Source organism: Phoenix dactylifera, chromosome 16 (assembly GCF_051530095.1).
Source record: "Phoenix dactylifera cultivar Ajwa chromosome 16, Ajwa_hap1_PhDact_Kaust_v1.1, whole genome shotgun sequence".
Classification (NCBI taxonomy): domain Eukaryota; kingdom Viridiplantae; phylum Streptophyta; class Magnoliopsida; order Arecales; family Arecaceae; genus Phoenix; species Phoenix dactylifera.
In genome coordinates, this window is record NC_143205.1 from 12,876,919 (window position 1) to 12,899,460 (window position 22,542).

A 22,542-nucleotide genomic window follows, 5' to 3' on the forward strand; every position below is an offset into this window, starting at 1 on the left:
AAGTAGCCGGGAGATGGATCGGGGCTTTGGCAGCAGGGGCAAAACCAGCCTTGCTCTGATACCAAGTTGATGCCGCACAAATGCGGAAAAAGAGGAGAAGAAGGAAGAACAAGAGAGGAAGAAGGAAGAAGAGGTTCTAGAGACACAGAAAGAAGAGAAGGGGAGGAGGAGGAGGAAGAATAAGATCTGGGAGGAAAAGAAATTCTTAATCATTCATTAAACCCTAATCATGAAAATAGTTCCCTATATATAGGGCCCAAATACACAACTTGCATAAACCCCCCTTACACAGAAATAAATCCTAATGAACCCACAAATAACACAAATAAGCCCTAAAATGCAAATAAGGGTAGAAATAAAATAAACCACAAATAAACCCTAGAATGCAAATAAGCCCAAAAATAAAATAATAAAATAAATATGCAAATAAACGGGTCTGGCTCAATCCGGGGGCTCAGGATCATTTGGATGAAGGGCTCTGATGTCCCCATCACAAATGGAGTAGCAGAAAGGAAGAATAGGACTTTAATGGATATGGTGAACTCCATGCTTATAAGCTCAGGAGTGCCAGAAAATTTGTGGGGGGAAGCTCTTGTTTCAGCCTGTTATATCCTTAATAGGATTCCCTCTAAAAATAATGATCTAACCCCATATGAAGTTTGGAAACATAGAAAATCTAATCTTAGCTATTTAAAAGTGTGGGGGTGCTTGGCAAAAGTAAAAATACCTGATTTTAAGAGAAAGAAAATAGGCCCTAAAACAGTGGATGCCATATTCATAGGTTATGCAGCCAATAGTAATGCCAATAGATTTCTGGTGATAAGTTCAGAAGTAAATGATATTAGTAACAACACTATCATAGAAGCTAGAGATGCAACATATTTTGAAGACACCTTTCCACTTAAGACTAGAGTAGATAGCGGTATAGCTAGTAGCTCTAGTAGAATAAGGACAAGAAAAATAGAAGTAGAAGCAGAACCTAGGAGGAGTAAAAGATCCAGGGTAGAGAAAACATTTGGAGATGATTTTTATACCTTCCTAATAGAAGACTCTCCAACTACCTTTGAGGACGCAATGAAATCTTTGGATTCACCTTTTTGGAGAGAAGCTGTGGACAATGAGATGCAATCAATTATCCAAAACCATACTTGGAAATTGACTGATCTTCCCCCTGGTTGTAAAACAATAGGATGCAAATGGATCTTTAAGAAAAAACTTAGGCCTGATGGCTCTGTAGATAAATTTAAGGCTAGATTAGTTGCCAAGGGTTTTACTCAGAGATCTGGTGTAGATTTCTTTGATGTTTATGCACCTGTAGCTAGGATTACTACTATTAGGGTCCTTATAGCATTAGCCTCCATTCATAAATTAGTGATTCATCAGATGGATGTTAAGACAGCTTTTCTAAATGGAGACTTAAATGAAGAAATTTATATGGACCAGCCAGAGGGATTTAAAATCCCAGGCCAAGAAAATAAAGTTTGCAGACTAGTCAGATCTCTTTATGGTCTTAAACAAGCACCCAAGCAATGGCACTTGAAATTTGATGAAACCATAATGACATTTGGATTTGAAATCAATAGCACAGACGAATGTGTATATCATAAGAGAGTTGGACACAAATTTGTGATCTTGTGCCTTTATGTAGATGATATACTGATCTTTGGGACAGATCTTCAGATAATTGATGAAGTAAAACAATTTTTAAGTCATAAGTTTGATATGAAAGACTTGGGACAAGCTGATTTAATTTTAAATACCAAAATAATTAGAAGTGCAAAAAGTATTGAGTTATCCCAAAGTCATTATGTTGACAAGATACTTAATAAATTTAATTATTCCGATTGTCAGCCTGTCTCTACTCCATTTGATCCCTCTACTCATCTTAAGAAGAACTTAGGAACTCCTGTCCTTCAAAGCCTATATGCTCAAATCATAGGCTCACTAGGATTCCTAACAAACTACACTAGGCTAGACATAGCATATGCTGTAAATAGACTTAGTAGATATACTGTTAATCCAAATAGAGATCATTGGACAGCATTAGAGAGAATTCTTAGGTATCTTAAGGGTACCAAGTCCTATAGTTTGCATTTTAGTGGGTTTCCTGCTGTTCTAGAAGGCTATAGTGATGCCAACTGGATCAACGATACCTTAGATGTTAAATCCACCACAGGATACGTCTTTCTCCTAGGAGGTGCTGCTGTATCTTGGAAATCCACCAAACAAACCTTAATATCTAGGAGTACCATGGAATCTGAACTGATAGCTTTAGACACTACTAGCATTGAGGCTGAGTGGCTCAGAGATCTACTTATAGACCTTCCTGTAGATGAGTCACCTTTACCACCTGTCTCCTTACACTGTGACTGTAAATCTGCAATAGATAAGTGCAACCAAGAAAATGCCAATGTAAAAATGAACAGGCACTTAAAAGTACGTCATAAATCATTGAGATATAAATTGAAAAATAATGTTATTGCCTTGAATTTTGTAAAATCAGAAAATAATTTGGCTGATCAGCTTACAAAAGGTTTATCTAGAACAGTGGTTCTAGAGTTGTCGAGGGGGATGGGGCTTAGCCCATAAAGATAGATCACCACGGTGGGAACCCAACCTTAAAAGGTTCAATGGGTAGAAACAAACTGAAGTGTGACTAAGAGGAGCACTATTTTATGTTGTCCTCATCCCTATGGCGCTAGTGCTCATAAAAGCAAGCGGTAGGATGAGTTCGTTTGTATAACTCTTAATGAGTCCGAGACCCAAGAGGCAGGAGCTTCCTTGCTAGCATCCTTATTAGGACTCACCTATATGTGCAGTCGTGAGGCCGCGATTATGGAAAATGGGCGATTCCCTAAAAAGCACATGAAAGATACCTGCGCATGGCCATAATAGCGCAACCCGCTTAGAACCTTGATCGGGCTATATTATGTGTGCTGTTGATTTAATCTGAGCCATGGACCGAGGTTCAAGGTTAAGACCACCTTGGCTCCACAGATGTAATCAATTGTCACTAAGTGAAGGTTCAAACCGAAAGGTACCTACACCTATTACATAATATAAGATATCCAGCATTTTATTTTGATTTTAAAATTATTTAAATTTTTGTGGAGGATTGTTGGGAAAAATTTAAATGCGCACGCGGCCCGAAATTTGGCCGCGTGCGCGTTTGAGAGAAAAAAAAAAGGGGTAACGCCCAGCGGGCGTTACGCTTTGGAAACGGCCGCGGCCGCGGCCACGTGCTCGTTTGAAAACGAAAACGCCAACGGGCGTTTTCGTTTGCATTAAATGGGACGCGTGCGCCCGTGGGCGCACGTTGCGCGGACGCGTCCGCGGAAGGCGCGGATGCGTCCGCCGAAAAGACCATATTGCCCCCGATTAAATCCCTATATAAACCCCTCCATTTCATCTCTTTAGGAGTACAAAAAAAAAATATAGAAAAATAGTGGAAAAACTCTGGAGAAATTCTTCTTCCCCTTAGCCACTTCCGATTTTCATTTTTACATTTTTATTCAGTTTTATTTTATTCTTTTCATACTGCTCTTTGCTGGATCTGCAAGTCCGATCGGGTTCGTTTTGACTTCTTCCGAGACGTGCCGAAGAAGAGGTTGTAGGGTCGTCGTATCTCCGAGAAGAATTGCCGGGTGACCCGTACGTGGGGGCAAATACTTCTTTGGGACAGCGTCTACGCGCTTCGATCTGCTTTCAATCAGGCTACTTTCTTCTACCTTTATTTTTAATTTAATATTTGTAGATTGGTAGGATTTGAAATTCTATGATATAAACTTATTAAATGCATAGATTTACTTTGTGCTAGAATAGATTTATTTTGTATTAAAATAGAATTATTTGGATGCCGAATGATATGCATGTATATTATTTCCTTTAAGATTTTTTATTAATTGAATTTATAGATTTATTTATTTAGTTAGGAGATATATTGCTAACACCATCCACTAGCCCATCTTCTTATCTTAACCAATAATCTCAGAATTCTCTCTGTAAAAGAAGTCCAAGATCCGGACAGAGGGGCATGCTCTGAAAACACCAACAATCCAGCAATATTTGTGCATTATGGACTCCTAGTCCTTTTTATCTTAGTTTAATATTTGCATTCTCACTATGTGACAATCAGAGAGACCTACCCTACATCAAGCAAATAGATGTTGTATTAGCTTGATAGTGAAGAGTAAATCCACCTGTAACTATGTTTGTGAGGATCCATACGAGCGTGTATTTAGTCCCATATTTGTTATTCGCTGAATAAATCTTAAATACTAATACAGAATTAAGGAACCTAAATAATACCTTCCGGCAAGCTATTTTGGATGAGGTCCTATGTTGTTATAAATGGTATCAGAGTAGACCCGACTCATAAGCTATGTGGACTAGGGGACTTTGCAACATAGATTCATTGAGGCTCCATGGCACACATGAGTGAATAATGGACAACCATAGTGCAGTAGATTGTGCCTAGCACGACATTATAGTGTTTTTCAAAGACAATGCTTAGTCAATAGAGAATTGAAACCGACACCCCAATTGCTAAAGCCGAATAGGTGGTGGTCTAAGTTCATCAGTGATAGATGAGCCACCTTAGCATGATCCAGAACCACCTCCTTTATAGGGGGGGCGGGGGGCGCTCACTAAAGAGGATAACTAGTCCTCAGTGGAACATATTAGCCAAATCAAAATTCAATGTGGTGGGATGGCATGCGATGGATTAACTTTTTCCAAGATTGTTGACTAAAATTGCCTTTGGGTGGTATACTACTTGCCGTGTAATGTTATTATTTGTAGGTAGAAAATAGGGGATTGCTTGCATGCCCAATTCTTTAGTATGGAACTTAAATGGCCATAAACCAAACTATCCAACCCTTGTCAACAACTGGATAATCAGCCTACCAGTTCATCATTGGATTCAAGCAAAGTGTTCGCTAGATGCCACTTCTAGAGGCCAAATTTATTTGATTAGCCCTATCCAAGCTTGCATTGAGCTTTAGAATATTTTAGAAGAGACCTAGATGAAGATGCCTCATTCGAGACCTATTATTGAGAGTCCAGCTTGGAAATTGATGCTGCCAAAGTGATCGGCAAAAAGCCTTGCACTTATGGGGCTTTGGCGAAGCTAGAGAACATCATTCAATAGCAAGCGAAGGTGAACCCTAGCAACATTGTCTATACCTATTTGTTTTTCATAACGAAGGATGATAAAGTGACATAAGTCTTGGAGGCATTCGAGTATGCAGTATAGGGTATGTGTCGCACATCGATCATAGAGAAAGAATCTATGAATACTTTAGGGTTTATCCAAGTGGACGAAGTTGGCGGTAGGATTAGATATTTCTAAATACTCGAAACTTGCTCGCAACTATAGGCAAGGTTGGACATCACATGTATAAGGTTATCACAGTGATAGCTTAGAGTTCCTTTTTCACCAAAGTCAAACCTTGCATTGATACCTAGGTGTGCCACCATACTAATGATTAATACCGATGATCCACCTCATAAAGTACTTTTAGGAAAGGCGGTGCGAACTAGATGTGCAAGATGCGGAGAGACCGCTAGCAAGAAAAATTGGTTCGCACCTTCTCCCTGAAAGAAAAATTGGCTCTTTGCAATCCTTAGCCTACGAAGATGCGAAACACACCGGTAGGTAAGGCAACGTAGGAAGAGGGGGATATTGTTTACATTTGATCATGGATGGTCCGCCTGCTATTCATCATCCCTTCCAACCACCAGGTAACTTTAGTGCTTCCACAATATCACCAAAGATGCAGGTGGCTATACAACTAGATAGCCATGAGGAGTTGTGGATAAAACTGGCCAAGTCTGAGGGTCATGACCTGCTCCCATCAACCATCTAAGTTAATAGATTTGCTAGAGACTCATTCGGGACAAAAATGGTGCTTCTATTCTAGAACCAAAGCTTGGTGGAGGTTGTCATCACTGACATACGAGTGCCTATTCCTGACCAAATGCTGTCTTCATAAAAAGCTAGCTTCTCTGATGGAGTTTAATTGATGTATAGGGTGCTAAGGAGCCGGTCTATGAGCAATTTGGTACCTAACCAAACTGGCCAGAGCTTCCAAGAGTTGGTTTTAACTAAATTTACATACTTGAAGAAGATGTCTATAAGATCGCATTCCATATTATTGTTCAATATGTAATAACTCAACATTACATGGATTCGAGCAGTTAATCATATCACTATCAAACAAAGCCTAATATGATTATTTACATTTATTTCCATAACCTTTTGAGTTCTTCATGAAGTTTCATATTTCCCTTTTTTCATGAGGTTAGATTGTTTTATGCCCAGGAACCCTAGTCGGTGCACCATAAATCGGAAGTTACAAGTGGATCTTCAATGTTGAGCAAACAAAAATTTTTCTTTTCCATATCTTTTTTAGAGATAGGGAGGGAGCCCTTTACCATACTTATCCTATTTGAAATCCTTAGGGATGCACCATCCAAGACTTGAACTCAGAATCTTTGATTGTTAGCCATACTCTGCGACGGTTCGGACAAGTCCGATTCACTTGTCTCCCATCTCAAATGGTGTGTTCTCGAAAAAATTTGCATAACATACAAAATTCAACCTGAATATATTGTTTTCTTCTTTAGCTTTCTTTTCTTTTTCAAAGATCTAAACGAATCTTCTCATGAATAATATTTTGGAATTCTTGAGGGTTTAGTTCTTTTACAAAGCAAGATTTAGTTACCTGAGCGATAGATTTAATTATTGATTCTCTTCCCCTAGAAGAGTTTGTAAGAAAAATAATAGATGAAAGAAGGAAGAACTTATCAGTTGAGGCGTGATTTCACTGTCCTTAAGAATAGATCGCGCCCCTCGAAGATTGAATCTCGGTGTAGCAGGTAATGGCGGCCTATCCTCCAGGATACAACAACACTCCAAGCGTACACTCGCAGATGAAGTGACGGTCGAACAGCCCAGAACCGCGCTCTTGGAATGACAACAGAGAAGAAAACAGGGAGACTCTTCTCGGGAACAAGAAACAGAGAGGCTTTCGGAAACAGAGAGAGGATATGTTAGATTAGATTACTCTATCGGATCTGATAGGGTTTAAAAAGAAATGAAGAGGCGTATTTAAAAGACACGTCGTTTTATGAAAGAGGTGTTTTTAAAGACGCGACGTTTTATCAAGAGATAACCAAAGAGCTGTTTTAAAGACGCGACGTTTTATTCAAAACAATTCAAAAAATAAAACGGCAAAAAGAAACCTGGCTCAAGCCCACACCCGCGGGGGGGGGGGTCCCCCTGCGCGTGATAATCGCAACGCGCCCGGTTAAACGTTTCCGGATCGGATTCGCCAATTTTGGCTTGGACCTCCATTGGGCTCATGCGCGCGTGGGCTACTTTCTTTCTTTGCTTCACCAAGTTAAAATGTTGAATACTATATAAAGATCTTTTGAGTTTTGTTCCTTTCCAATGTGGGACTAAAGAAAGTACACTAGACAAAAAGACAAAAGAGAGAGAAGGGCAGACTCGGAATTTTGAAATATTCCAACAATCCCCCACATATTTTAAAATTCAATAATAAGTTAACGAGCGCGAGAGTTCAATGCATCAAATTGGTGTCTTTGAGACTATGAACCATTTTTTAGGACTAGTAAGTATGACTTACAGAACTTTTGGTGAAATATGAAATTTCTATGAACCAAAAGTCCTTTATGTAAAACAGTGACTCATAGCCCACATTGACCTCTCAAGTTCTGGGCTTGTTCTAAACGGGTTGGTGCAAATAGGCCATGCACCTTACCTGGATATTCATGAGTGCTTTAGAGAACTGCCTAATTCTCATAGGAAGCGGCCCCACTCCCACACCCATATAGGTGGATCCATCAAGTGTGTACTGCAGGTATACACACCATCCTAAAGGACTATGGTATCCATTAAGAGCTTTACCTCATCCTTATCTACTGCAGTTTGCACTATCTACACCATAGGGATGGATTTTCCAAAATTAAATACGATAGTGTACTCACAGTCAACTAGCGACTTGTTATTACCCATATGAACATGCTTCATGGGATCTCCAATCACACATGTTGGGTTTCTGTCGTTATTGACTTTGATATAGGCATTAGTCCCATCCCCCTCGATGTTTCACTCACTAGTTTTCTACCTAGTGGTTTTGTCAAAGGATCGGCCAAATTCAACTCTGACTTTACAAACTCAAGAGATATAATCCCATCATCAAGCAGCTGCCTTACAATATTATGTCTCAACCTTATGTGTCTATTCTTCCCATTATAAACTTTATTCTTAGCTCGATATATAGCAGCTTGGTTATCACAAAGAATAGACACAGAAGGTGTTGGTTTATTCCATAATGGAATATCTCCCACAAGATTTCTAAGCCATTCAGCTTCAGAACCTGCCTTTTCTAAGGCAATAAACTCGGACTCCATTGTAGACCGAGCGATGCATGTTTGCTTGGATGATTTCCAAGATACTGCACCCCCACCAAGAGTAAAGATATATCCACTCGTGGATTTCATCTCATCTGAATCAGAGATCCAATTTGCATCACTATACCCTTCTAGTACAGCTGGAAATCCACGATATAACAAACCATAATTAATGGTTCCTTTCAAGTACCTTAGTACTCTATGAACAGCACTCCAATGGTCCTTACTAGGATTATGAGTATACCTACTTAATCTTCCTACTGCATAAGCAATATCAGGACGAGTGCAGTTAACTAAAAACATTAAACTACCAATGATGCGAGCATATTCTATTTGTAAAATACCATTATCTTTATTTTTCCTTAAATGTATACTAGCATCATATGGAGTAGATACGGGTTTACTATCATAATGCTCAAATTTTCTTAAAATTTTCTCAATATAGTGTTCTTGTGATAGCATAAGTCCATTAGAACTTCTTGTTATTTTAATCCCAAGAATTACATCAGCTTCACCCATATCTTTCATATCAAAATTTGAAGCTAAAAATTTCTTAGTATCTATAACTATATTCAAATCAGTTCCCATTATAAGCATATCATCAACATACAAACATATGATCACAACAACATTATTAACAACCTTACTATAAACACACTTATCAGCCTCATTAATTAGAAAGCCATTAGATACCAATACTTTATCAAATTTTTCATGCCATTGTTTAGGTGCTTGTTTTAATCCATATAAGGATTTTACTAATTTACAAACTTTGTGCTCATTACCAGGAACAACACAACCTTCAGGTTGTTTCATGTAAATTTCTTCATCTAATTCTCCATTCAAGAATGCAGTTTTTACATCCATTTGGTGAATTACTAAATTATGAATGGATGCTAATGCAATGAGTACTCTAATAGATGAAATTCTAGAAACTGGTGCAAAGGTGTCAAAATAATCAATATCTTTTCTTTGTGAGTATCCTTTTGCTACTAATCTTGCTTTAAACTTATCAATTGAATTATCTGGTTTTAACTTTCTTTTAAAAATCCACTTACAACCAATTGATTTAGCACCTGGAGGCAAATCAACTAAGGTCCATGTATGATTAGACATAATAGACTCTATTTCATTATTAATAGCCTCCTTCCAAAAAGGTGCATCAGCTGAAGTTATTGCTTCTTTATAAGTTTGAGGTTCATTATCAACAAGAAAGGTGTAAAAATCATTTCCAAAATTTTTCTCTTTTCTAGTTCTTTTACTTCTTCTTAAATCAATTTCATAATTTTTATGTGCCTCCTTTTCTTGTTTATTATGAGACTGAGAGTCAATTTTTTCTTTACCTAGTTTCATAGGAAAGATATGTTCAAAGAAATCAGCATTTTTAGATTCTACTATAGTGTTGGGTTCCATAATATTAGATTCACATTTTAATACCAAGAATCTATAAGCAGCACTATTTAATGCATAACCAATAAATAAGCAATCAAAGGTTTTAGGTCCCAACTTTCTTTTCTTTGGTTCAGGTAATAGAACTTTGGCCAAACACCCCCACACTTTAAGATATGTAAGGTTAGGTACATGACCTTCCCAAAACTCATAGGGTGTCTTACCAGATTTTTTATAAGGTATTCTATTTTGAATGTGACAAGCAGAAAGAATAGCTTCCCCCCACAAATAAAGAGGTACTCCTGAGCTTATTAACATAGCATTCATCATTTCTTTTAGAGTTCTATTTTTACGTTCAGCAACTCCATTAGATTCAGGAGAATATGGTGGGGTAATCTCATGGATTATACCTTTATCTTCACAAAATTTATTGAAGAGATTATACTCATATTCTCCTCCTCTATCAGTCCTTATTCTTTTAATTTTCTTATTAAATTTATTTTCTACTTCAGTAACATATTGCTGAAATTTTTCAAAAGTTTCATCTTTAGTCCTAAGTAGATATACCTTAGTGTATCTAGAATAATCATCAATAAAAGTTATGTAAAATCTTTTTCCTCCTCTAGTTGGAGTGTTTTTCAAATCTCCTAAATCAGAATGTATTAATCCAAGTAATTCAGTTTCTCTTTCTATTGACTTATGACTCTTTTTAGTAGATTTAGATTCTACACATACTTCACATTTATCATTCACATTTCCAAAGGTAATATTATTTAACAAGCCTAGGTCTTTCATTTTCTTGATATAAGAAAAATTAACATGTCCTAATCTACCATGCCATACATCAACAGAATCAATCAAATAAGCAAAAGATGATGCATTTTCATTCATAGTTTCGGTTACATTCAAGACAAATAAACCCTGGTTACAATAATCCTTCCCAATGAAAATATTGTTCTTAGTCATTACAATTTTATCAGACTCAAAATACACTTTAACTCCAGCCTTTCCTAATAAAGAAACAGATACTAAGTTCCAACGGATATTAGGAACATGCAGCACATCATTCAGGGAAAGGACTTTTCCTGATGTTAGCTTGAGGAGTACTTTTCCTTTGCCAACCACTGGCGAGGGTCTCGAATCACCCATGAACACTTGTTCCTCGCCTTCATTCAATGGAGTGTAGGAAGTAAACGCACTTCTATTTCCACAAATATGTCTGGTAGCCCCAGAGTCTACCACCCAGTCCTTTGCTCCCATAACCATGTTGGTTTCAAACACAACTGCTGCAATAATATCTGTCTCCACCAAGTTAGCATTTGGTTTAGCAGATATATCATTCCTTTTTCTAAACCTGCATTGATTAGCATAATGTCCAGGTTTTCCACAAACAAAACAAGTTCCTTTTCTTTTAAAACCTGGACCTTGGAACTTAGGTTTCTTATCATTTTTGAGATAAGGCTTCTTGGACTTTGAACGAGACCCACCTGGTTTGCTGACTATAACATTGGCTTTTGAAGTCATTTCCTTGGCCAATTGTTCTCGGTCTCTGACTCGATTTTGTTCTTCTATTCTAATATGAACAATAACATCTTCAAGACTCATATGTTTCCTTTTGTGCTTCATGCTATTTTTATAATGTTTCCAAGACTCAGGTAATTTTTCAATCAAACAGCCGGCTAGGAAAACTTCTTGAAGCATTATATCTTCATTTTTAAGATCAGTGACTAATCTATGAAAATCATGTATTTGGGATGACACATCCCTATCCTCGGACATTTGAAAGTGCAGAAAATTTCCTATAGCATATTTCTGTACTCCAGCATCTTCTAACACATATTTTTTATTCAGATTTTTCCAAATTTCTGCAGCTTCTTTGTATGAACAGTAGACATCAAAAAGTTCATTGGACAGTGTACTCAGAATTGTGTGTCTACAGATTTTATTTCCATGTTCCCACTCTTTGAATTTAGTGTCAAAATCTTCAGACCCTTCTATCGGTTTTGACTGATTTAAATACTGAGCAAAATTAAGCATATCCAATGCAGAATAAACACGTTCTTGCCATCTCTTAAAATACATACCATTGAAACTCTCAATTTTAGAAGTATCAGAAATTGATCTAGCAGTAATCATAGCAGAATCCATGCCGAACTATTCTTAAGATTGTAAGAAAAATAATAGATGAAAGAAGGAAGAACTTATCAGTTGAGGCGTGATTTCACTGTCCTTAAGAATAGATCGCGCCCCTCGAAGATTGAATCTCGGTGTAGCAGGTAATGGCGGCCTATCCTCCAGGATACAACAACACTCCAAGCGTACACTCGCAGATGAAGTGACGGAAACAGAGAGGCTTTCGGAAACAGAGAGAGGATTAAAATCACAACTTGGCTTTTCTTTTCATGAGAAACATTAGGTTCTTGCACCCTCAGTAAGTCATAGTGTAGGTGCTTAATTTGGCTCGCTATATAATCATGATCCTATGAGCTTGTTTTGACAACTTTAGTATTATACTCATGTACTTGTTCATCCTCATTTTCTTTTACTAGATGAAGATATCATTATAGAACTTGAATGAAATGTTCAACTATGCCCGGTGGGACCATATTGTTTGGAACCCATCAAGGATGATCGTGTGTCGAGTGGATGCCCGGATCAACACACTAATGTTAGGGTTGTAGGACCCTTCCAAGGGACCCATGGACTAAACATAATGCAACCTACATCTTCCTAGCTGTGTATGTATAGGCACTACATCAATACTTTGATTTATGAAACTGAATTTTAATTAATAAATACCTATTTGACATCAATTTTATGTTTATATTTTTGTTTATCTCTACAAGTTAATGAAACATTCATAGAGATTAAACTCGAAGATAGCATTTGCATAAAACTTCTGCCATTTTTTGTTTTATTTTTATTTATTTTTTTTGAAAAACTTTGTTGTCAAAGACTGCAGAGATTTTACAAACAATTTAAAATTAAAAAACCAAAAAGATTTCACCATGAACATTGTTCACTCAAGTTCATTTTCTTCTTAGATTTTCTAAAATAAAACATAAAAAAAAACAAATGGGCCTCAAGTTGGCTTGACTTAAGATGGCAGCTGGAACCTGTGCCACTAGACAAGATCTTAATTTAATTAGCAACCATGGTCGTCGAGAGATGAGGGTTGTATCTTTCATGCTGAAGAAGGATTTAGTTGCCTTTGCATGAATCTACCATTAGGTCACCCATTTCGCATATCTCAAAATGCTCCAAATTATACCATTATGTATCTGTTTACATAGATCTCAAAGCACTAGTAGATGATCCAATGATGGATTCATGCAAATCCAATGGTGGATTTGCACAAAGAAGGATTTTTTTTTTTTTTTTTTTTTTTTTTTTGGAGGGAGAAAGAGATACCCCTCCAGGGATACTCTCCTCCAAGGCTCTCCCCTTTCCCATGAGCTTTGGTTTCCTCCAGACACGACCATAAATTAATGCAGCCTTTTGCATGTGAACGACGATTCAGGTTCTAGATTCAACCACCAAGATGGCGCATCAAAGACAGGTTTAGTGAGTGGGAATGCACCAGTTCTTTCCGTGGAGAAGGGAGAGCACTCTTAAAATGCAAGACCAGTGTCATTGGGGTGGCAGGCATTCATGTACATCTTCATAGACCGTATCATGGGGAAACATCTTCCACTTGATAGATCATGTTGCTAAAGCACTACCATTAGCACCCAATGTCAATCCAACAAAGCCAATTGAACTGAACCATAGGTTGATGATTATTCTAGCCGCAGCGAGGCTGAGGATTAAAGGCTGTGATTAACTAATATACCACTAATGTATGGAGTTTAAGTGAAATTAATAGTAGAGGAGTTTGGATCCTCTCCCATTTGTTTGAATTGAAGAAGTCCAATTTTTAGTTACCAGACATGTGTATTTGCACAATGGAGCATGATGTACATCTCATACTTCACTCAATTACGCATGATCATCTATTTCCAACTCCTATTCGACATGTATAAAATGACTCGAGAGAACGAATTTCTACCTCATTCCATCTCAAAATATGGCCTATTTCCTTCCCACTATTTTAAGGATATATTTGGTTCGCGGGAAGAGAAGCAGGAAAGTGTGGTCAACGGAAAAATAGAGAAATATCTCATATTTGATTGAAGTTTTTAAAAGAAAGAGATAAAAAAATAATTTTTCTATGGAATTAATTTTTTTTCACATTTTATAGAAAAAAATTATGTGGGGCATATAAAAGTCCAATTCCCACACCAGCTGAAAATTGAGATAATTATTTTCTCAAAACTCCCCTTAAATTTTTAGATATAATGGGGTAAAGCCTTTTCCTTTGTTAAGAGCATAATATATATTTACACAATTTTTTCAAAAAAATAGGTGCTCAACCAAACATAAACTATACTGAAATATATTATTTTTTCATAACCAACCAAATATACAAAAATCATTTTTTTCCGATATTACCATTTGAGAAAAAATATTTTATTGAACCAAATCACTCCTAAATGCTCTAATGGTATCTTAACAAAAGATCATAGGTTTGTTTACGAGGAAGACCCATTTGCTTAATTAAAGGAACTCATCTTCCAAGAACCAACCCTAGATTCTAGATCTGACGCGCATCCAAGCCAGACCGAGTACTCTCCACCTCCAACATTTTCTTCCATAAAATCTATAGCCGCTGGGGTGGTGGGAGTGGAATGTTCCACAAAAGATTTCCTCGCCCTCCTCCCAAATCATTTGCGGCCCTGCCTCCCGGCAATCCGCTCCGTGATTGAGGACACTCTCCTCCACTGTAGGCCCCAACGCAGAGCCCAAAGGGCCCACTCCCCGATCCAACCATCTGAAGCCCCAATTCACTCGCCTATCCTCACCGGACTGGTGATCCCATCCCAACCCCTCCCTTCTCCCGGACGCCGGACTGTGGGCCCCAGTGTTTCGACTCCTTCTGCTCCTCCGCACCCCCAATTCGATCACCACCGTCCGCCAAATATCTCCACCCGAGTGGACCCCACGTCTCGTATTTACGAGAGTGTACGTGTCGACCGGCCACTGGCCTGAAATCCACCCCTATTTCTAGGCTCAATACCCCCCCCCGGGGGGTACGTGGGCCCCACTCTGACAGCTAGACAGTAAAACATCCTACCTGTCATCCATTACCCGCCTTTCCCCTCCTCCCGCATCCTCACGGCGCGCCTCAAAATAAAGCCCTCCTTTTTCTTTTTCTTTCCTAATTAGAAATTAAACTGCGGAAAAAGGGTGCCTTCTTCCTATATAAACCAAGCCAAACTTATACCCTCTTCCACCACTTGAAACCGTCCATCTCCCACTTCCCTCCGTTCCAGGTGAGCTGCTAATGAGCTCGCCGGCCGTTCTTTTGCTTCTGCTGCTCGTCGCGCCGGCGGCGACGGTGTTGGCTTGGAGGCCGTGGCCGCAAGCTGTGCTGAACGCCACCAACATCACCGGAAATGGAGGTGGGACGATGACGGATATCGGGGTGTCCAAGAAGTACGAGGGCTCGTCGGAGTTCGTCCACCTGATGTACCATATGGGCCCCGTTCTCACAACCAACATCACCATTTACCCCATCTGGTACGGCGCATGGAACCCCTCCCAGAAGCGAATCCTCCGCGCCTTCCTACGCTCCATCTCGCCGGCCGACCCCGCCGCCGTCCCCTCCCCCTCCGTCGCCGCCTGGTGGCGCACCGTGCAGCTCTACGGCGACCAGACCGGCGCCAACGTCTCCCGCACCGTCCTCCTCGGCGCCGAGAAGGACGACCGCTGCTACTCCCACGGCAAATCCCTCACCCGCCTCTCCATCCAGTCCGTCATCGGCGCCGCTATCACCGCCCGGACCCGCCCCCTCCCCGTCAACCCACGTGGAGGCCTTTACCTTCTCCTCACCTCCACCGACGTCGCCGTCCAGGACTTCTGCGGCCAGGTCTGTGGCTTCCACTACTTCACCTTCCCATCCATCGTGGGCTACACTCTCCCCTACGCGTGGGTCGGCAACTCCGCCGCGAAATGCCCTGGGGTTTGCGCCTACCCCTTCGCTGTGCCGGACTACGTTCCCGGAGCTCGGTCGGCGGGGCAGCCGCCGAATGGGGACGTGGGGGTGGATGGGATGGTGAGCGTGGTGGCGCACGAGCTGGCGGAGATGGCGTCGAACCCGCTGGCGAACGCGTGGTACGCCGGCAGCGACCCGAGCTTCCCGACGGAGATCGCCGACCTCTGCGAGGGGATCTACGGGACCGGCGGCGGCGGGGCGTACACCGGCCAGATCCTGGTGGATAGCCGGAGCGGCGCGGCGTACAACCTGAACGGCGTCGGCGGGAGGCAGTTCTTGGTGCAGTGGATCTGGAACCCCATCCTCAACTACTGTTCCGGCCCCAATGCCCTCGATCAATAACATTATTAGATTAAGGGGGAAAAAAGGAAAAAATATGGTGTTTTATTTACTTAATTATAGTTCTTACTAAGGTTTTAAGTAATCCCCTCCCTCTCTTGGAGCCACTTGTTTTCGAGGGGTCAGCACTCCTACAGTAGTTAGGGGCTGATTAATAACACGAAAAGGGTGGGGAGGAGTATGTTGATATTTTGGTATGTTTTGTTTGTACAGAGGCAGGAGTAGGATGGGATCTGCTCTTGTTTTTGCTTTTAACTGCCATCGCTCTATAGTTTTTTAGTTGGTCTGGGCTTTGCTTCTTACTTCTGATGATGGATAAATTTTTTTTTGAGTTTTTTCATAAATACTCTTTTAAATATCGAATTTTATATAAATATTTTTTAAAAATTAATATTTGTATGCATATTTTTGTAAAATATTTGTATTGCTATTTTATTTTTTTATTCTTATCATCCAGGTAGATGTGTAAAAATTATTTATAAAATAATCATTATGGAAAATAAAAATAATTTTAAAATTTTATTTTATTTTTAATTAAAATAAATATAGTTTTTATTAATGATTTTAGAACAATGCATCTATACAAAAATAGTATTTTATAATGATATAAAAATAAATATAAGTTTTAAAAAAATATTTATATAAATTTAAATTTTGAGAATGATATTTATGTTTTTTTTGCACATATTTGATATAGCTTCGTGAAAGATAAAAAAGTCTATCTTATTTGTTGCTCATCATTCTGAAAATTTTTTTTGGATCCAACCTTCTTCTTTGTGTAATCTTCTTATTAGTAATGTAGTTGGTTGTGCTCATAGGAGATCAATGTGAGCACAGGATCAAGTATATAAAGGAGAATGTCATCCAAGTTAGTTTTAGGAGCACTCTGCTTTCAAAGCAGGACCTTATTTTCTAAGATGGGGACTCTAAACGAATGCCTGTCCATGGAGATGTCTTTTATATATACACACACATACACACAAGTTAGAAATTATATAATGTACATGCTGCATCATTGAATAATAGCTTAGGACTACAAAGGGATTTGAGCTATAATGCAAATGAAATGGTCCGAAATCTATATAAAAAAATTCTATCTACTTGGAAGTCCAATCCTAAATTAGCTTCCACCTTAAATGGCCTCAGTAGGTTGTGTGCCCGTTGGCAGGTAGTCTGTAGATCAAGTTTCGGTCAGGTTCTAATTCTAGCCTGACACCACTCATCGCGACCTCGAAATCGGGCAAGATTACAATCTGTTCTCCAGAAGAACAAAATCGACATGCCTGTTTATGGATGTTTTAATTATCATCCAAAAGCCACATTCATTTGCTTGCCTTTGGAATTCAGATAAATTGTGCCAGTTAAGTACCTGTAGTTGTGGATTTGTGGGTCCTCATTCATCAGAAGAAAACATCCGTCCAGTTCTTTTCGGACCCTAGTTCTTTTCGGAGCCTAGCGGGGGATGGGACAGGACCACTAGTCCTTAAGGGAAGAACATGGGTGTAACATTCTTATGGGAGAAATTATATTCCACAAGGTGTGCACCATGTGGCTGTGCACACCATTTTGTGGACTTCATTCATCAAGTGCTTATCTTAGTGCAACGCTGTAAGAATGAGTAGCTGTCATTGGCCGTATGTATGGTTGTTGAGAGTCATTGCTTATCCTACTTATGTTAGAATTCTATTTGTAATTTTATTCTACTTAGTTATTTCTTATAGAATAGTTAGCGTCATTCTTTAGGACTTATTTGCCTCGCGGAAAAAGAAGGGTGAAAGTATGGTCAACAAGAAAACAAAAAAATGGTTGGAGTTTTTGAAAAAGAGAGATGAGAAAATAATATTTCTATGGAAATAAGATTTCTATATTTTATGGGGAAAAAAAATCTATTGAGGATATGAAAAAGCTACTTTCTCAATGGTTAGAAATTGGGGTTGCTTTTTTTTTTCTAAAAGTACTATTAAGCTACCAAAATCCATGAGTAAAATCTTTCGGTGCAATAGGCATTTCATACAATTTTTTTAGAAAAATAAATGCTCAACCAAACATAAGCCACTTTGGAATGTGTCACTTTTTCATGATCAACGAAACATGCCAAAACCATTTTTTCAGGCATCATATTCAGGAATCATCTTTTTGGAAAAAACATTCCAGTAAAAAAAAAAATTCTTCTCGCATATCAAACGATCCTTAGTAGTTATCAAGTCTTATCTTTTAGTGAGTGTTGGTTTTTGAATTTCAGTAGGAATTAAACATCTCACTCATATAATACTTTATTTAAAGTATCTCCTTTAGTGTGGCGTAAGAAAAGAGAGAAAGAGGGAGTGAGGTTGTCTTTCTTGGTGATGAATGAGAATGCAATTTTTTAATTAAATATTTTTTTCTCCCTCCTAATGAGTTTTCTTTCAATATCTCTTTTCTATTTTTTGTGTGGTGTTTGTTCTAAATCTTAGGTCGGCACGGTCGATCTACTCCGTATAATGTGTCATTCTACATGGTATTAGAGCTATAGGCTTGGAGATTGGTTATTCGTATGTTCGTAGCTCGACGGGATTGAAGTACTTTCAGTAACTTGTTGTGTGGTGGTGTAAACGTGTGAATTCTTATTTGGTGATTCAAAAGCTGAATCATCATGACTAAAGATACTACCATCTCTAGCATTGGCGTGGTTGAAGAGCTTCTAAGAATTTGCTGTGCGGTGGTGCAAATGTATGGGCTCTTCTTGGTGGTCTTTTGATGGATTCTATTTCCTAGTTGGTGAGTTTAGATTAGTTTCTGATGAGGACCGAGTATCTTAGAAGGATGTTGTTTCCACAAAAATTAGTGAACCTTCTTTCCCTTCTTTAGCTCAACATCCAGAGTCTTCTTCATCTTTGCCTACTTCGGGTACTCATAAAGAAAATGAACATAGTATTAGAGAAAAAAAAGACATGAAGTTATATAAAGTCGAACCTGAAGCTCCCGAGGATCCATCACCATTGCAGAGAAGCAAGAGAGAGAAGAAAGTAGGTGACATGTATGGAGATTGGGATTGTTCTTCTTTTCCTTATTGTTATGCTTCTACTATTGTTGATCAGTTAGAACCCACTTCATATGATAAGGACAAGGGCATTGGTGTTTAGGAGGATGCCATGAAAGAAGAGATTTCAGAGATCAAGCCTCCAGGCTGGTGGCTACTTTGGGGCGAGTCATTCCTTCGAGGAATCGGTGCTGGGGGTGGAGCTCCAGACAGCATGGCAAGGTATTTCCTATGCGAGACAAGTGCTAGGATCTAGGTACATCATTCTGGATGGAGACTCGACAGTGGTGGTGGAGTGGATTCTAGATGAAGGCCGCAGGGGAGTAGAGCACCCACTTGTTGGCGACATCCGGTGGTTGGTGAGGGAGTGCAATACTTTTTAGGCCGTGCATGTGTACTAGGAGGCGAATAGGGCAACCAACTGGGTCGCTTCCTACGCTTCTCAACACACTAGTGAGATCTTCTAGACTCGGAAGTCGGGTGTTCCTTCTTCATTGGGTAGTTAACTTTCTCTTGATAGTGCTGGCTATACTCACGCGAGATAAGTGTGAGTAGTCGATGTACCCAAAAAAAAAAGAGAGATTTCAGCTCTTAAGAAAAATGAGACATAGGATTTGGTTCCTTTACCTAGTAGTGTTTCTCCTATTTATTGTAAGTAGGTTTATAAGTAAGTAGGTTTAAGGTAAAAAGGAAGTGTGATGGCATTATTGAATGCTACAAAGCTAAGCTTGTAGCAAGAGGATTTTCACAAATATATGGATTGATTTTGATGAGACCTTCAGTCCAGTTGCAAAATTAACTACTACCAGAGTACTTATTTTCTTAATAGCAAGCAAAAGTTGATCGTTGTGGCAGATGGATATCAAAAATGCTTTCTTATATGGTGGTCTTGATAATGATATTTATATGCGGCAGCCTTCTGGCTTTGTTGACTTCTCCCATCTTGAGTTTATTTGCAGAGTTATGAAAGCTTTGTATGGTCTCAAACAAACATCTAGATCATGGTTTGGAAAACTTATAGAGTATTTGTTAGTTTGTGGTTATTCTCTATCTTATGCAAACTCTAGCTTATTTGTAAAGTATACTAAGTAAAAGTATAGTAATTGTTTGCCTTTATGTTGATAATTTGATTGTTACTGATGCAGTTGATGAGGTATGTAGTGTTTATGGACAACTATCGATACGGTTTGAGATGAAAGCACTTGGTGAATTAAGATATTTCCTCGGCATTGAAGCAACTAAGCTTCAGGATGTCTATTTTATTTGTCAAAGAAAGTATGCTCTAAATTTATTGAATAAGTATGGACTGGCTAGTTGTAAGAATATGCAGACACCAATTGAATCAAATTTAAAGTTGAGTAGAGAGCATGGCAAACTTTTTGATGATCCTACGATGTATAGATAGGTTATAGGCAATTTGATCTATTTAACTATCACAAGGCTAGATATTTCTTATGTAGTTGGCGTTGTCAGCCAATATGTGCAGTATCCTCGGCAATCACACCGTGATGCAGTTTTACGGATCCTGAGATATAAGACTGTTGATTGTGGTATTTTATATACTTATAATTCTTTAGTCTAGTTAGTAGGTTTTATAGATGCACACCGTGCTGGTGATGTAGACACATATAGGTCTATAATTGGTTATTGTTTTAGCTTGGGATCTGGTATTGTTTTTTGGTGTAGTAAGAGACAACTTACTTTTGAGTTGTTTTCTATAGAGCCAGAGTATTGTGCGGCCGCGATGGCAGTTTAGGAGTTCACTTGGTTCACAAGGTTGCTTAATAATTTAGGTCAGGATACTGACTATATTGTTCTTCTTTATTGTGATAATGTGAGTGCAATCTGATTGGTGAGGAATCCGGTATTTCATGCAAGGACAAAGCACATTGAAGTTCATCATCATTTTATTAGAAAAAAATTGCAGAGGTTGATTTGTTTCCAATTTCTACGAAGGATTAGCTAACGGATATCTTCACCAAAGTATTGGCAGTCAAGTGGTTTGAAGATTTGCGCAGCAAGCTCGACATTGTTAGCATGAACTTTGCAATGATGGAGAGTGTTGAGAATCATTGCTTATCCTACTTATGCTAGGATTCTATTTCTAGTTTTATTCTACTTAATTATTCATTCTACAATAGCTATCATTAGTCTTTAATAGTTATCAAATCTTATCTTTTAGTGGGTGCTGATTTTTGAATTTGAGTAGAAATCAAATATCCCACCTATATGATACTCTATTTAAAAGAATCTTTAGTGTCTCCTTTAGTGTAGCATGAAAAAGAGAGAGAGAGAGAGGAGAGTTATCCTTTTTGGTGAGGAGTATAAGAGAGCCTTTTTATGTAGCTCAATCTTCGATACAGTCGACCTACTTTGCATAATATGCGGTTCTACAATGGCTACATAGTTCACGCCATGTAGGATATAATTTCTCATCGTATGCAAGGAGGAGTACTATCTTAATTTTTTTAACCTCCGTGGCCAGAACAAAAGGCAGCAAAAGAATGCTATGAATCAGGCATGGATCACCCACCACCGGAAATTGGTGACTACTAATTCAGCATCTGACACATGCCAAGCTGCAGCATAACCATCATTTCAGTTCCTGTCACGCATGGCCGCAGTGTGGAGAAATAGTTAACGTGTCCTGGAGTGGGCTCCTCTACTGCCCATGGCCAGCAGTCAACCTGCACCGTTTCAGAAGAAAAAAAATATATTCTACACTGTATGCACCATTTATCAAGCCAATTATAAACTTTTATTTTTATAGACTCCATTCATCGAATACTCATCTCATTACCTCCTTATAGTTATGATCGGCTGCGTGCAAAGCCATGATGCATGCAGTGTATGGTATAATTTTTTGCCGAGAAGAAAGAGTAGATTAAGAGAAGAAAAAAAAACCCTTAGAAAAGCTTTAGACTAGCTTGGTTTTCCCACCTCATGGTCTGGTCTCAAAAAGAGAGATGATAGCTCGGACCCCACTTTCATGGAGCCCTGAGAAAGAGAGTTTGGGAGGCTCCCGTGATGAACAGTTTCAAATAATGAACTGTTTAAAGATGGTCCCCGTGATGGAGAGTAGAGACCAGTTTACAGAGATAATAATTAAATAACAAGGAAACAAAAAGAGAGCAACCATCGCTACCTGCTGGCCTCACCAAATGGAATCTCCTCAAAGAGAGCTCTCACTCTGCAGCGGAAAGAAAGGGAAAGTGATAGGGGAAGGCAGCAAGGTGGCCCACTCCTATGGAAGCCAAGGGTCAGC

General features: G+C 38.9%; 1 protein-coding gene and 1 pseudogene across 2 annotated transcripts; one reads left to right on the plus strand and one right to left on the minus strand.

Annotated features, from left to right (window-relative positions):
- Positions 1–8,064: 8,064 nt before the first annotated feature.
- LOC149751122 (uncharacterized) lies at positions 8,065–11,973 on the minus strand. Its single transcript, XM_089927673.1, has 2 exons — positions 10,659–11,973; positions 8,065–9,002 (listed from the first exon to the last, which is right to left on the minus strand). Exons 1-2 carry the CDS (start codon positions 11,971–11,973, stop codon positions 8,065–8,067), a joined length of 2,253 nt encoding a protein of 750 aa, XP_089783799.1.
- A 3,114-nt stretch (positions 11,974–15,087) lies between these two features.
- On the plus strand, positions 15,088–16,537 carry LOC103723777 (protein EXORDIUM-like 3 pseudogene; annotated as a pseudogene). Its single transcript, XR_015974091.2, has one exon. The product of XR_015974091.2 is annotated as a protein EXORDIUM-like 3 pseudogene (transcript).
- The last annotated feature ends 6,005 nt before the right edge of the window (positions 16,538–22,542 follow it).

Coding starts and splice junctions, on each gene's coding strand:
- LOC149751122 (XM_089927673.1), bottom strand. CDS start 11,973: ATGGATTCTGCTATGATTACTGCTAGATCAATTTCTGATACTTCTAAA. Junction 9,003..10,658: donor TTCTGTTGATGTATGGCATG/GTAGATTAGGAC, acceptor ATTTGAATATAG/TTATAGATACTAAGAAATTT.